General features: G+C 46.2%; 1 protein-coding gene across 6 annotated transcripts in view; it reads right to left on the minus strand.

The window, feature by feature from the left end:
- ST7 (suppression of tumorigenicity 7) overlaps positions 1 to 15,357 on the minus strand; it is a 235,557-nt gene that overhangs the window by 76,976 nt on the left and 143,224 nt on the right. For all 6 annotated transcript variants that reach the window (XM_050936217.1, XM_050936218.1, XM_050936222.1 and 3 more), the window contains exons 6-8: positions 11,127 to 11,202; positions 9,098 to 9,252; positions 3,913 to 4,010 (exon numbers count right to left, since the gene is read on the minus strand). In XM_050936217.1, the coding sequence (XP_050792174.1) occupies positions 3,913 to 4,010; positions 9,098 to 9,252; positions 11,127 to 11,202 (329 nt within the window). The remainder of the gene's footprint in view (positions 1 to 3,912; positions 4,011 to 9,097; positions 9,253 to 11,126; positions 11,203 to 15,357) is intronic.

Raw genomic sequence — 15,357 nt, forward strand, 5'->3', positions numbered from 1 at the left:
CCTCTTGCCATCCCCATGAAAACTTCCCCAAATTTGGCCAAGTTATAATCCTCTGAAAAAATTGCAGATGCTCAGCAAAGACTTGTTAGATCTAAGCAGCTAAATTGTCCAAAGATTCCATCCTGACTGAGCACTCTCCATTCCCCCAGAGCTCCTGTGTGTCGACTGGACTGTGCATGTGCGATCCCGAAAGACCAGTTGAGAACACTCCATCCTTCGACTGCATGGGCTGAACTGTATTTCCCTGCAATTGCTCTTCCTGGAAGCCTGAGGCGACTGTGTCACCAGGCACAGGAAGTGACAGCACAGAAAAACTCTCTCTCCCCTGCTCTCAATGCTCCTCCTGCTGGCACCCACGGAGCATGGAGGGGAAGGAGGAAACAGCCTGATTTGAATGCAGAGGGGGTGAAGAATGGAGGGTTGGGATGAGAAAGGGATGGGGACAGCAATTAAACTGGCCTGAAAAAAAATATATGTGGGGTCTATCATCAACCCAACATCTACCTGTCCTCCTGTTCAGCAATTAATCTGTCCCTCAACCGCCAAGTCAATATTGCCCCAGCCACCATCAGTTCTGTCCCCACATCAGTTCTCCCCTCTCTAATCTAGACATCAGTTCTGCTCCCACATGAGTTCTGCCCCTCCACAGCCCTCCATCAACGCTGCTCCCACATCAATTCTGTCGCCCACCTTGCTTATTGCAGCCTCACCTCTGCGCTTCCTGAAACTACTGGGGTTCTTCACCCTGCTCTCCCCAGCCAGGTTCTCCCAACAAGGAGAGACAAGGGGGAAAGAAACAGAGGTGCCAACCCATTGCGCACAGAAAGGGAGGGTGAGAGCAGAGCAACCCTGAGCTGCTGGGCTTTCTGCTGCCTCCTCTGTCCTCCTATCCTGTGACAACAGTGCCCTCTCCTGAGAGGAGAGGGAGAGAACTCTACCTGCTTCCCACAGCATCCCTGATTTGCTGCTCTCCTAAGGGTAAGTAGGGAAAGTAGCCAATCAGAGGGGGTTTTCTCCCAGGTTGTATTTAAAATGTGCACCCTCGGTGATCCACTTCCCTTTTTATAAGTGTTGTTTCCTGGGCCTGCAACCCATTGTGATCTTTAAGCACTGAGCAGGGAGGAACCCAGGAGGATAGTAGGCGCTAGGGAAAGAGGTGGGGAATAGGAGACAAAAGGGATACAGAAAGGCTGGGGGACACAAGGGCAAAAGAGTCTGTAACCACTGAGCACACTTCACTGTAGAACCTGCATTCCCGAGTTTCAATATTCTTTTGCCATCTAACAATTATCTGTGAAGCCTATTGGCAAAGTGTCTCATCCCCCTCTGGAACTGGTTCACTTAACGAATGACAACCTACTACTGTTACTGGTCACTGCTTTAGCTCAAGAGATAGAGGATTATGCTGTATATCTGATGATAATGATGATGATCCATCCACAGGATGGAATGTTTGTTTTTTTCAATTTTTAATTTTTTTTAAACATAGGAAATTTTCATTACCCACGCAATCTTAATGCAGCCCCGTGGTTCACATGCCTTATGACACACAATTTAATTACATTTTCCACAGGACCCCTGTGTCATTCAGTGGACAGCATAGATTCATACATTGTAGGGCTGGAAGGGACCTCGAGAGGTCATTGAGTCCAGTCCCCTGCTCTCATGGCAGGACCAAATACTGTCTAGACCATCCCTGATAGATATTTACCTAACCTACTCTTAAATATCTCCAGAGATGGAGATTCCACAACCTCCCTAGGCAATTTATTCCAGTGTTTAACCACCCTGACAGTTAGGAACTTTTTCCTAATGTCCAGCCTAAACCTCCCTAGCTGCAGTTTAAGCCCATTGCTTCTTGTTCTATCCTTAGAGGCTAAGGTGAACAAGTTTTCTCCCTCCTCCTTATGACTCCCTTTTAGATACCTGAAAACTGCTATCATGTCCCCTCTCAGTCTTCTCTTTTCCAAACTAAACAAACCCAATTCTTTCAGCCTTCCTTCATAGGACATGTTCTCTAGACCTTTAATCATTCTTGTTGCTCTTCTCTCCAATTTCTCCACATCTTTCTTGAAATGCGGTGCCCAGAACCGGACACAATATTCAAGTTGAGGCCTAACCAGAGCAGAGCAGAGCAGAAGAATGACTTCTCGTGTCTTGCTCACAACACAATGCATCCCAGAATCACGTTTGCTTTTTTTGCAACAGCATCACACTGTTAACTCATATTTAGCTTGTATAACCCCTAGATCCCTTTCTGCCATACTCCTTCCTAGACAGTTTCTCCCCATTCTGTATGTGTGAAATTGATTGTTCCTTCCTAAGTGGAGCACTTTGCACTTGTCTTTATTAAACTTCATCCTGTTTACCTCAGACCATTTCTCCAATTTGTCCAGATTGTTTTGAAATATGACCCCATCCTCCAAAGCAGTTGCAATCCCTCCCAGTTTGGCATGGACCTGCTCTGGGGATGAATCAGCTTGTGTAGGGAAAGGGATTGTTGTCTGTAGGACAGCCACTTCCATTTTTTGCAGAAGTTGGAAGGTGTGTAATGAATGAAACCAGGGACTGCAAGAAGAGAGAGAATGATCTCATGGGTAAGGCAGTTGAATTCTGCCCTGGAGAACTAGATTCTATCCCTGCATTTGCCGCAGAATTCCTATGTGATGCTGGGCAAGTCACTTAAACCAAACTTTTCACAGGTTGTCAGTAACTGTGTTCCTCATTTTCTAGGTACCTGACTTGAGATCCTGGGGTCTGATTTGAAGAAGTGCTGAGCACTCACACCTGCACATGAAGTCAATGGGAGCAGTGCTAAGGACATATAAGGGGCTATATAATACTAAGTACTCTGGAAAATCAGGAGCTACATCTCTCAAATTAGGCACCTAACATTATAGATACTTTTGATCATAATACCTCTGTGCCTCAGTTTCCCATCTGTAAAATGGGGGTAATAATACCATTTACTTTACAGAGGTATTGTGAAACTAAATTAATTGTTTGTGAAGCACTCAAATCCTATAGTGATGAATGCTAGAGAAAAGACCACGAGGAGATAAAAATTCTGTTTTCAAAGCAAGGTTTGAATGGTGTGTAGTAAGTAAGGCATGGGCCACACATTGACCAATATGGATAAAGCCCATGTATTGAACATCTCAGTAAATCAACATCATCCGTTCTATGGACTGAATGAGGCAAGGATCCTGTGGAAAAATAGTATGTGATAATGTAATTAAAGACTGCATCATAATGCATGTGAACAAAGGGGCAGGATTAAGATTGTACAAGCAACCTGAATTCTAGCATTTCCTAGCATTTTCTTTACTTTACCTTGCAACCTTAATAATCTTCTTTTAACATAGTTTATATAAAAAATTAGACACAAAAATCTATCAGCAGCATTCTTATCACCAGCTATACGTGTAATCTGCAAGCAAACTGAACATCATTTCTATGCTGTTGCTTTCAAAGGACATAATTACATGCAACTATAAATAAGACTAAGATTTTGTCAGAGTTATTTTTAGTAAAAGTCACAGACAGGTCATGGGCAATAAACAAAAATTCATGGAAACCGCGGGGCTTGAGCATAACCAGGGGGTGCAGCCACGGGGGGCGCACAGTTCCTGCTCCCAAGCTGGCCGCAGCTGCGGAAAAGGGGTGCACAGACCGGCTGCAGCCCTCTCCTGCCATCCCCCAAGCCATAGGTCAGGGGCTGCAGGGTCCTGGTTCCAGCCATCCAGCCCCAGGTGCAGCAGGACAGGGACGCACAGTCCCACCTCCAGCCCCAGCTTCAACTGCTGACAGCTGAAGCGGAAGACGTCACGGAGGTGCGGTAAAGTCATGGAATCCGTGACTGCCGAGACCTCCATGATTAAATTGTAGCTATAAACACAAATCCAGACTCACATCTCTCATCATTTTTACAGCTTCCCTGGTCCTTCCCAGTTTTCTTGCACACATTGCCAGCCTCCGCTTAATGTATACTAACACATTAGTATCTCGTCCTGGAGAAGGGAAAAAGAAAAAAAGATTGAAAAAGAATAGATAAAGCAATGGTCCATTTAACATGCCCACATAGTATAAACTGTAGCTGACCCTCTGCATTTTTATCATTTTTGATCAACAAGGACACTATAGTAAATGCAATGAAGAACATGGGGCTAAATTCTGTTGTTGGTTACACTGGCCTAGGTCTGGTATAACTCCTCTGAAGTCAACAGAGTTACTTCAGATATACATTGGTATTAATAAGACCATCATTTGGTCCCATGTCTATGGAGTACAGTCAGCCCTCAAGTTATAGAAGTCTTCTAAACATGAGAATACTACAGCATATAACAATCAAAGAAGGGGAAGGCTAGTCAATTAATACATAAAACAAATGCAGTGTTACAGTTAGCAACAAATTACTCTACTTGCCTATTTATCAACTAGTATAGCAGTCAATACTTGATAAAGATAATAGGCTGCCGCAGGGTGGCTATACAAGTGAATGTCACCTTCGGCATTAGGCTTTGTATAGGTTAAACACCATATATTCATTATAAGGAAAGGCAGTTAAATTTGAATTTCTGCTTTACATTACTGTTGCCCCATTGCTCGTGACATTAACAGATTCCAGATATGACAATATTATGGAAAAGAAAATGCCCTGATAACAAAGAAGGCACCAAAAGTAACTAGCTGCAGCAATGGCTCTCATGGAAGATAAGCCATTAGATTCTTGTCTTATTCTTTCTATGAGAACCAAGAATCATTCTCTGACTATAATTATAATATGTCCTTCTAACATGCTTTTGGACCAACAGGAAATGTGCATATAGTTAATCGTCTATAAAATTACCATATAAAGAAAATATAACACACCTGCTAGAGATTATCTTCATGTAGAACATGCAGCCTTTAAAGATTTTGAGACAATAGTCCTAACATTTTCAAGTCTTTAATAATAAGAACAAGATGTGTGCTGAAAACATTCCAAGTACCTACAAATTATTTTAAAGCTGTGATTATACTTTTCAAATAGATTAAGCAACAGGTTGAAAGGTCTGACTTTAGAAGAGAAAATAAATAATGCAGAAGAAGGAATTTCTTCAGCTGTATTTTATATTATGTAATTCCTTATCTCTATACTGAGTCCTATATATTTAATAAAAGACTCATTCGTTACATCTGTTTTCAACATCTATATATGGTGCAACTAATAGGGCATATCTGTCAAACAGGGACTCCTTAAGAGTTATACTGATTGAAGAAATGGTTAAGTGTATTTTCTCATTATGACATCAAGATAACCCTTTAAGCCAAGATTTTCAAAAGTGACTAGTGTTTTGGGGTACATCTAAAAGGCTCTTTAAAGGAAGAGTTTACAGCACTTTCTAAAATTCAGATCCCTTCATGGTGTGTCAGCTTGGGCACCCAGAATCAATAGTCGTTTTTAAAAACTAGAGCTTAACTGTTTAGAACATTAAATATTGTGTGCACATGAATGTATGTACACATGCACATAAATGTAAGCATTTGCTAGGGTTTAAGAAGGAACATCATGGATCCCACTTGTGAAAGACTAACATGTCCACTCCTTCCCACCCCAACAGCGTCATGAAGGTTTGGCAACAAAGTAATAAATAAATACTTAGCAGTGAAACTCACCCTTGTGCAAACGGTCAGCACACTGTTTAGACATCAGTCATTAGAGTAGATTTTAAGTAGGAATTAAGTGGTGCATAGGCCTTCACCTTTATCTCACTCAATAATGAATTGAATCTCACAACACTCCTGTGAGGTAAAGTATCATCGACACATTTAAAGATGGGGAAAAGTGAGTCATTTTGGCTTTGTCTGCACTAGCAATTTTTCTAAAACCTCCTACAGTTGCACTATTGCTGGTTCAACTCCATTGGTGGTATCAACAGTGAGAATGCTAGTATAGACAGATAGCCCTGGTGACTGACAGCATTTGAACTACTGTGCCATTTAGACTTACTCTGAGTACAGTGAGATGACACAGTGACTGAAATGTGGTGGCCTGTCTATGCTTTGCTTTCACATCATTGCCACCAAATGTGGCAGTGCAAAGATGGGAAATCTTAAGAAAATTGTAAGTGTAGACACAGCCAGAGAAATTAAGTGACGTGTTCAAGGTCAAACAGGAAGCTAGCGGTATCCTGACTCTCAGACTTGTCCCTTCATCACAAGGCCACACTGTCTGTGAAGACCCAAACTCATCTGTTGTCAGTGGAATGGGGGGAATACATGTACGGAAATTAATGAGCTGCTTAACCAGATGAACTCCTTGATTCCCCATATAAAACTGATTGCTTATCTCTTCGTACTGCAATTTTTAGAAGCTGAGAGTTGGTCCAGTCATATTTGTATCTATTATAGGGGGAATGGGTAAGGACCCTTACATTTAGTATGCTTAACACTTTCTCTGATAAAGGACCTTGTGACCTTTTTTTGAGAAGCCATTATTTGCAGTAGACCTTTGATGTTCCACAGGAGGAATGCCCTCAGGCTACAGAAGTGTCATTTTTTTTGTTTTTTGTTCCATGAAATTATATCTCAGCAAAAGCTGAATGGAAACTGTTAATAATTGTCATAGCTTCTCTCTGGCTTTTGTTCCTCAGGAACAGTTACAGGTGTATTTAATAGAATTCATTTTTATTTTTTCCTTTAAAATAACATAGAAACTTACATAGAAACTGCCACCTCATTTTATTTAGGTTGCAAAGGCAAGCACTTGAAAGTTAGGAAATGCCAGATTTACAGTGTCTTGATTGGGGTCCCTTGTTCACACGCATTATGACAGTCTTTAATTACATGATCAAATATTGTATTTTCCACATAACTTCTGCCTTACTCAGAGCACAGCATAGATGCATACAGGAGCAGAATCAAGATTCCATGGGGAACCATAAATCTGCTGGTGCCTGAAAGATGCTTGGAGAGGTCAAGTACTATACGTACCTATTTTCTCAAAAAATGTGAAATCATTGGGAATGTATCATTCTAAATACTATTATATATCCAATAAGGATATAAAATAATATCATAAACTTTTAAAAAGTTCCTGTTTTCAGGTATAGACTTGTTTGTGCTTTTGGGAACAAATATCACAGAGGTCTGTCAAAAATTCCACTATGTGTGAGTTCTATAGGCAATCTTCCAATATGTGAAGTTGCCTAACACTGTGAATTCATGTTCCAGAGGAATGTGAATGCATACATATATGTCTGTACTTGTATTTATGCTGTTCGCTGGCTTTCTCCTTCACCTCTTTAGTACGACAAGAATAATTTAGATCTGGTGGCTTCACAATCTTTTGTTCATTAGCTGGTAGTGATAGATAGATAGATAGATAGATAGATAGATAGATAGATAGATAGATAGATAGATAGATAGATAGATAGATATAGGTATAGGTTTATGAACAAACATTATGTGTCTGTCATATCCACTACATCTGCTTTATCAAACTTAGTCAACAAATTAGTAATCAAAAAATTATCTAAAAGTTTAATCAATGCTACCTATTACTATTAAGTGTTTGACTTATTTTTCTGTTTTGTTTTGTGTTTCTGTTCAGCCCACATGGGGATCTCTCTCAATCTATCCATTCTAACTTTCCCAATGTCACTTTAATGAATGTGTCTCCTCAATAGCCTTACCCTATATACCATATAAAGTTAGGTTGTTATGTACTGGCTTTTACAGCTGGTGAAAGACTGAGAAATGGATACAACTTGCAGAGCACTCAGTCCATCTAGACATGATCTCCCAGACCTACCACCAGGTTTATTCATTTGTCCCTTAGCAGCCACTTACAATATAGCCCTAAATTTTCAGAATGTCTAGTGATTTTGAGAGTCTCATTTGAGTCGCCTTAAACAGACCTGCTTTTCTCGGCATCAGGTCTCTTTAAGGTGTTTTACATTTGGGCACCCAAAATCCCTAGTCATTTTTGAAAATGCAGGCTATAGTGGCTGTCTGGTTTTTCTCATATGCACTGCCCATTTCCAGCTGTAATTGGGACACATTCAAACAACAAATGATGACTAAGGCTAAGATTTAGTTATGAGTATTTTTAGTAAAAGTCATGGACAGGTCATGGGCAATAAACAAAATATCACGGCCCGTGACCTGTCCATGACTTTTACTACAAATACCAATTACTAAATTTCTGCTCCTGGGCCAGGCTACTCTGGGGGCCTCTGCTCCAGCGGTGGTGGCTGTCTGGCCATGGTGGCCCATTTCTTTGTGGCCCCCAGGGATCACTCTCATGATGGCCTCCAGGGCTTCCCCTGGGGCGCTGGGACTCAGGTGGTCCCCGTGGCCGCTCCTGGGACCAATGCTCGGGTGCTTCCTGGAGCCACTGCTCCATCTGCCCCCGGGACCACTGCTGCACAGGCACTCTTGGGGCTGCTCCCGGGACCAATGCTCGGGGGCTCCCTGGGGCTGCTGCTCCAGCCACCTCCAGGACCGCTGCTGCTTGGGTGGCCCTGGACAGCTGGTCCCAGGGACCACCCAAGACTAGGCCGCCCCCAGGACTGCTGTTAGGCCACACCCCGGGGCCAGCCACAGCTGCTGCTGCTGGAGCAGCCCCAGGGCCAGTCACACTGGCTGCTACAGCTGACCCTGTGGCCAGCTCCTTGTGTGCCCCGTGGCCAGCTGCACTGGCCGCTGAAGCTTCAGAAGTCTAAGAGGTCGTGGAAAGTTACAGAATCCATAACTTCCACGACCTCTGTGGCAGAATCGCAGCCTGAATGATGACTTATATTTTTACTCGTATCATTGCTGAGATTATGAGAAAACCAGGCAAAAAGAATTGAAAGAGAATATAAAGACTCAGACCAAATTCCAATAATTGTTAGAGATGTTTCCAATTCTCCATTGCCTTGTACTTTGAGTACTCACAAACACTTGTGTGAAGCGAACAATGTCATTTTACTCTCACTTCACATAGGCATAAATAACTAAACTACGCGCAAGGAAAGGAGAAAGTCAAGCCTGAATAAAAAGATTCCTAGCAGGCTGAAGAAATTCTCCTCTTACTCTCTAGCATTATTGAAGAAATTGCAAAGAGGCTTACTGTGCTGGGCTTCATACTGGGCTCCATGATGCTGTAACTGCTGGCTACGCCTATAGCAGCCCTCTCCTGCTTTCAGAGCCTGCTTAAACAGCTTCTCTGCCTCCACAATAGTTGTTGCTTCCTCTTCAGCCAAGAGAATATAAGCAGTGGCACACCTGTCAATGAGATCAATGACAAAAAGCAATAATTCATGAGACAGCAAATTCAATCCCTAGCTATCAAACACAAACACATGCGGACTGGCAAGGATGTATCAAATATATAAGAAATTCTGTTTTGTTCAGGTTCCTTTTTGACAAATCTTTGTACAGTAACTACATTAGTGGCCAGATTCTACATTCTTACTTATTCAGAAGAATATTTAACTACTGGAGTAGTTCCAGCGAAACTAATGAAGTTGCTCGTGAAGTAAAAGTACTGTTTTATGTAAATAATGGTGGTCAGATCTGGCCCTGACATCATCATCATCAACTCACATGAGATCTTTAGTTCTAAGTATTATTATTGTCAGCATATTATATGGGACATCTTTGATCTTTTTAAAATTAAATGTTTTCGCTGTATGAAAAGAAACAAAGAATTGAACCAATTACAATAAAATAAGAAAAAATACAAAGGTAAATACAACAGAAAGCCATGTTCACCCAATCTTATGATAATATTTTACATTTGTTCATTGTTTTATGTAGTTAGAAAAATCAGAGAAAAATAACCAAAGAGAAAACAAGGGATCAAACACTAGGTTATTTTTCTCTGATTAATACGCAGTCAGTTTACCTTAGCCTGGAATGTAAAACTACTTCTGGCAGATACCTGAGTGGAGTCATTCTCTTTTTATACACTTTTATAGCACTTGTATTGCTTGTCATGCAGGTTGAGGAAGGGGTTTGGGGTGTGGGAGGGGATGAGGGCTCTCGGCTGAGGTACTGGCTCTGGGGTAGGGCTGGGGATGAGGGGTTTGGGGTGCAGGAGGGACCTCCAACTTGGGAGGTGGGTCCAAGGGATTCGGATCGTGGGAGGGAGCTCTCAGCTGGGGAAGAGGGTTGGGTTGCAGGGGAGCTGCAGACTCTGGGCTGGGGCTAGGGATGAGGGGTTTGGCGTACAGGAGGGTGCACTGGGTTTGGGGGGCCAGGGCTCAGGCTGGGGTAGGGGGTTCAGGTGGGGTGTGGGCTTACCTCAGGTGGCTCCCTGCCTGTCCTAGTACTGCACTGCGCATGCCCCAGAAGCAGCCAGCAGCAGGTCCGGCTCCTAAACGCGGGGGCCAGGAGGCTCCACACACTACTCTTGCCCGCAGGCACCACCACCCCAGCTCCCTAGTGTGGAGTTGGTGCTCAGGGGGAGGGAGGTGAGCGCGCGGAGCCCCATGGCCCCTCCACCTAGGAGCCAGACCTGCTGCCCACTTCCAGGGCACAGCGCGGTGCCAGCCAGGATGGGTAGGGACTAGCCTGCCTTAGCTTTGCAGCACCACCAACCAGACTTTTAACGGCCCGGTTGGCTGTGCTGACTGGAGCCACCAGGGTCCCTTTTCAACCAAGTGTTCCAGTCGAAAACTGGACACCTGGTCACCCTATCCCCAACTCCAATAGGGAACTATCTGGTGCCACTTCTCCTCTGCCAAATACACTCATCATTCATCATGAGGCAATATGTTTAATATTTCAACATGCTCATTGACATCTCATTGGCCTTTGCACTGGGCCTACAACTGCTGTATCAGCAAGTGCTAAAGGGGCCATGCTATGCCACACAAACAGATAAGGAGGAAATGATCATATATTAGGAAATCCATTGTGGGTTCCTGGAACTTATCCCCTGCAGCTTTTACCCAGCACCTATACTATAAGGTCCACTTTTATAAATGCAGAGCTATTACAACATCCAGCTTTGGCTTTCCTCACAGTGTCTTGGTCTTTCTGCGACAGGTCTGTAATTAAGAATAAAAATCTTTTTGGCAAAAATCAGTGCCCTAAGATATTACCCAGTGGATTTTTAAATGACAGGAAATAATCCTAATGTTATTGTCACTTACTCATTCAACTCCAAGGCTTCGTGTGCTGCAGAAATTCTGGCTTGTGGGTTTCTCTCTCTCCACGCTTTTTGCATTACTATTCATTAAAACAAAGCAAAATGGTGGCATGTCAGTCACTGCAGCATTAACAGGGAGAACTGACTGCACAACAACAACTGGATTAATTGCTTTCAGTTTGACTCACTGCTGAGCATTTCACAAACCAGGAGGTTCAGTCAGTCACTCAAAAGACACATAATCAATTTCAGTTGCTCTCCTCAATCCCTATGGTTAATCTTTCATTTAATTAAACCTTTGTTTACAGCTAAATCTGGACTAGGGCTAGATCATGCGTAAAGCTGCACTGTTGACTAAAGGGGAGAGAGAAAGCATAGGGACTTTCTTCCTCCCAGGAGGGGTGCAATAAGGGCAGTTTCAGGGGGGCCCAGCTTCCCTGACCAGAACTGTAAATTAGGCCCAGAAAGCAATCCCTCATGACAGAGGGGCGGCCAGGTCAAATTTGAATGCCACCCCATGCACCTGCTTGACCATTTCTCTCTCTCCCACACACACACACCCCTTGGCAGTCCTTCCGGTGCCGAGGGGCACTGGGAGCCCCCAGTCCGCAGGAGGGTGGGACGATTGGATCTGAGCTTTTGGTGCTTCCTGGGGAAGTGGAGATGCAGAAGGAGGATGGATCCTGGGAGTCCCAGAACTGCCTGGCCCCTGATGGGGATGGTGCTCTTCAGCATGACTCCTCTCAGGGTAAGAGCTTGGGACTGAGCATGAGGCAGAGAGACCATGGGGCAGGGGCTCAGGATCTGTAAGTCATTGTTCTGCATTGCAAAGTACATTATTCAATGCGTTATTCAATGAATATTTAACACAATTAGAATATTTTGATTCTTCTTCGAGCGCTTGCTCATATCGATTCCAGTTAGGTGTGCGCACGCCACGTGCACGTTCGTCAGAAGATTTTTACCCTAGTAACACTCGGTGGGTTGGCTGGGCGCCCCCCGGAGTGTCACCGCCATGGCGCCGGATATATACCCCTGCCGACTCAACAGCCCTTCAGTTCCTTCTTACTGCCCGTGTCGGTCGTTGGAACAGTGGAGCGCGGCTTAGCTGATCTCCACTTCCCTAGCTACTCATAGTTCTCTCGTTATTCTTGTGTAAATAGTTGACATTTCTATAGTTGCAGTTAATTCTTATAAAAATGAATAACACTGTTAGTGTATACAGTTAAGAGGGGTTTGGGGATTAGCCCCTTCCCCGCACCTGGTGCCGGGGCCCATGCCCGGTTCACTGGGTTTCTAACGGTGCTCGGCCTGTCACAAGCCGATGCCAACAGGAGATCCCCACGACTCCTGCCTTAAGTGCCTCGGGAATCCCACCTCGCCGATAAGTGCCGGATCTGCAAGGCCTTCAAGCCGAGGACGAAAAAGGAGCGGGACTTTCATCTCAAACAGCTCCTGATGGAGGCAGCTCTTACTCCTCCGCCCTCGGCACCGAGCGCTGGTCAATCCACGGGCAGGAGCGCTTCTTCGGCACTGGATTGCACTGGTACTGCTAAGGCCTCTCGGCACCGACCATCGCCAGCACCGACGTCTGCTCGGCACCATTCTCTCTCCCCACGGGTGAAGAGACATAAGACTCACGCTGCTTCCGTGCCACCTGCATCGCAGCCAGAGCACCCGGCTAGATCGGACCACCCGGCACTTACACCTGCAGCGGCACCGATAACATTGGCTCCGTCAATCCCAGTCCCGCAAGAGCTGTCGAGTCCGGTACCTGAAAGCTCCTCGGCGAAAGCCATGGTCGAGCTCACTATTCCCTCCACGCCAGAGACATTTTCCACGGCGAGGGAGCTGATCGCGATGACAGAATCTGCCCTGTCTCAACCCGTGGCACCGGAGGTCATACAATCTGTAGGGAAGCCGGTCTTGATGAGACCACCCTCTGTCAGTACCGCAGAGCGGCATCGCTCATGATCGCGATCCCGCCGGCATTCTCGGTCCCATCGTCGATCCTGGTCCCGACGCTGATCGCAGTCCCGGTACCAATCCCTGTCTCGGCACTGGTCAGCATCCCGTTCGCCGGCCCAGTACTCTCGGCACCGATCCAGATCCCGGCACCACTCCAGGCACCGTGACTCTCGTAGCCACTCCAGATGCCGAGCTTTGAGATCCCGGTCGACCTCCCAGCACCGCTCCGGTCGTAGATCCCGATCTTGTTCCCGGTACTGGTATGGCTCCCGGTACCAATCCCTGGTGCTGCACAGAGCGAGATCAATCATAGAGGGAGATTCTTCCCAGGGGTTTTCAGCCCCTCCTTGGCCATCCCGACACGCATTGGTGTCCTCTCATGCAGACAGTTCCTATGCACAGGACCGTGACTCTGATGTGACCGCCAGAATCTTCCAGGAGACCCAGACCCAAGATCAAGGCCCCCATCAGTGGTCATTTTGGACACCTTGGGCGTACCACCAAGCCCAAGGTGCACCTCCAGTCCCATCTCGCTGTGCTCCATCAGAGCACCGGGTGCCAGAGGCGACTATCAGCCGCCCCCCTCCTACTGGTACGGAGGAAGCGCCTGTTCGGCCACCAGACTCCCAGATTCCACTGGAGCCGGAGGTCGTCCGAGAGCAAGTGTCCACACAGGACCCGCTTGTCCCTGGCTTCTCCTCTTCCTCCTCTCCTGATGAGGCGGTGGCGGGGAATCCTCCATGGGCCCTCCTCCAATTGACCTGAGAGCCCATCAGGACCTCCTGAGATGAGTGGCACTCAGTATGAATCTCCAGGTAGAGGAGGTGCCGGAGATAGAGGACCCGGTGGTGGATATTCTGTCGGCTGACACCCCCACAAAAGTGACCTTACCATTCATCCGGACGATCCAGGCCAATGCTGATACCATCTGGCAGTCTCCAGCTTCTATTCCACCCGCTGCCAGGGGAGTTGAGCGCAAGTACATGGTGCCTTCTAAGGGGTACAAGTACCCGTACGTCCATCCTCCTCCCTACTCCCTTGTCGTACAGTCTGTCAATGAGAGGGAACGCCATGGCCAGCAAGCTCCGGCTTCAAAATTGAAGGAGGCTAGGCACATGGACTTACTGAGCCGTAAGGTATACTCTGCAGAAGCCCTCCAACTCCAGGTGGCAAACCAGCAAGTCCTACTTAGCCACTACAACTACAATACCTGGGCGGTGGTGGGCAAGTTCACGGAGTTAGTCCCTCAAGACTCCCGTCAAGAGTTTGCTGCCCTCTTGGAGGAGGGAAAGAAAGTGGCGAAGACTTCCCTCCAGGCCTCGCTGGATGCAGCAGACTCTGCAGCCAGGACTCTGGCCTTGGGAGTTGCCATGAGACGCATTTCATGGCTTCAAGTGTCAGGCCTCCCGCTGGAACTACAGCATACCATACAGGACTTGCCCTTCAACGGTCGAGGTCTCTTTTCTGAAAAGACTGACCCTAGGCTGCAAAGCCTGAAGGACAACAGGGTCATTATGTGCTCTCTCGGCATGCACACGCCGGTGACTCAATGCTGGCCTTTCCACCCCAAGCCTCACCGCCCTTACCCTCCACCTAGACAGAGGCAGGACTTTGGCAGAAGGTGTGGTCGAGCCAGTCATAGACAGCAGTCAGGTCCCAGGGGGCCAAAATCAGGGCCCCTCCAAGCCACCTACGGGGCCAAAGCCAAATTTTTGAAGGTGCGCCCGAAGACGGCGTACCAGTGACTTTCCAGGATCCTTTCCCTCCCTTTTACAACCGCCTCTCCTTTTTCCTCCCTGCGTGGTCCCAGCTAATTTAGGATTGTTGGGTCCTACGCATGGTGGAACTTGGGTACCACCTCCAGTTTATTTCGCCCTCCCCTTCCCGCCCCCCATCCTCGTCCCTCTTCAGGAACCCCTCTCACGTGCAATTCCTCTTACAAGAGATGCGGACGCTCCTTGCCATGGGAGCCATAGAGGAGGTATCAAAGGATGAAAGGGGCAAGGGGTTGTACTCCCGCTATTTCCTAATCCCCAAGGCGAAGGGAGGTCTCAGACCTATCCTAGATCTGCGAGAACTCAACAAGTTCATGATAAAGTTGAAGTTCCGCATGGTATCCCTGGGGACCATCATCCCATCCTTGGATCCCGGAGACTGGTATGCTGCCCTCGATATGAAGGACGCGTATTTTCACATCACCATCTATCCTCCACATAGACGATACCTCTGGTTTGTAGCCAACCGTCAACATTTTCAGTTTACGGTCC

The sequence above is a fragment of the Gopherus flavomarginatus genome, chromosome 1, assembly GCF_025201925.1.
Source record: "Gopherus flavomarginatus isolate rGopFla2 chromosome 1, rGopFla2.mat.asm, whole genome shotgun sequence".
Lineage (NCBI taxonomy): Eukaryota > Metazoa > Chordata > Testudines > Testudinidae > Gopherus > Gopherus flavomarginatus.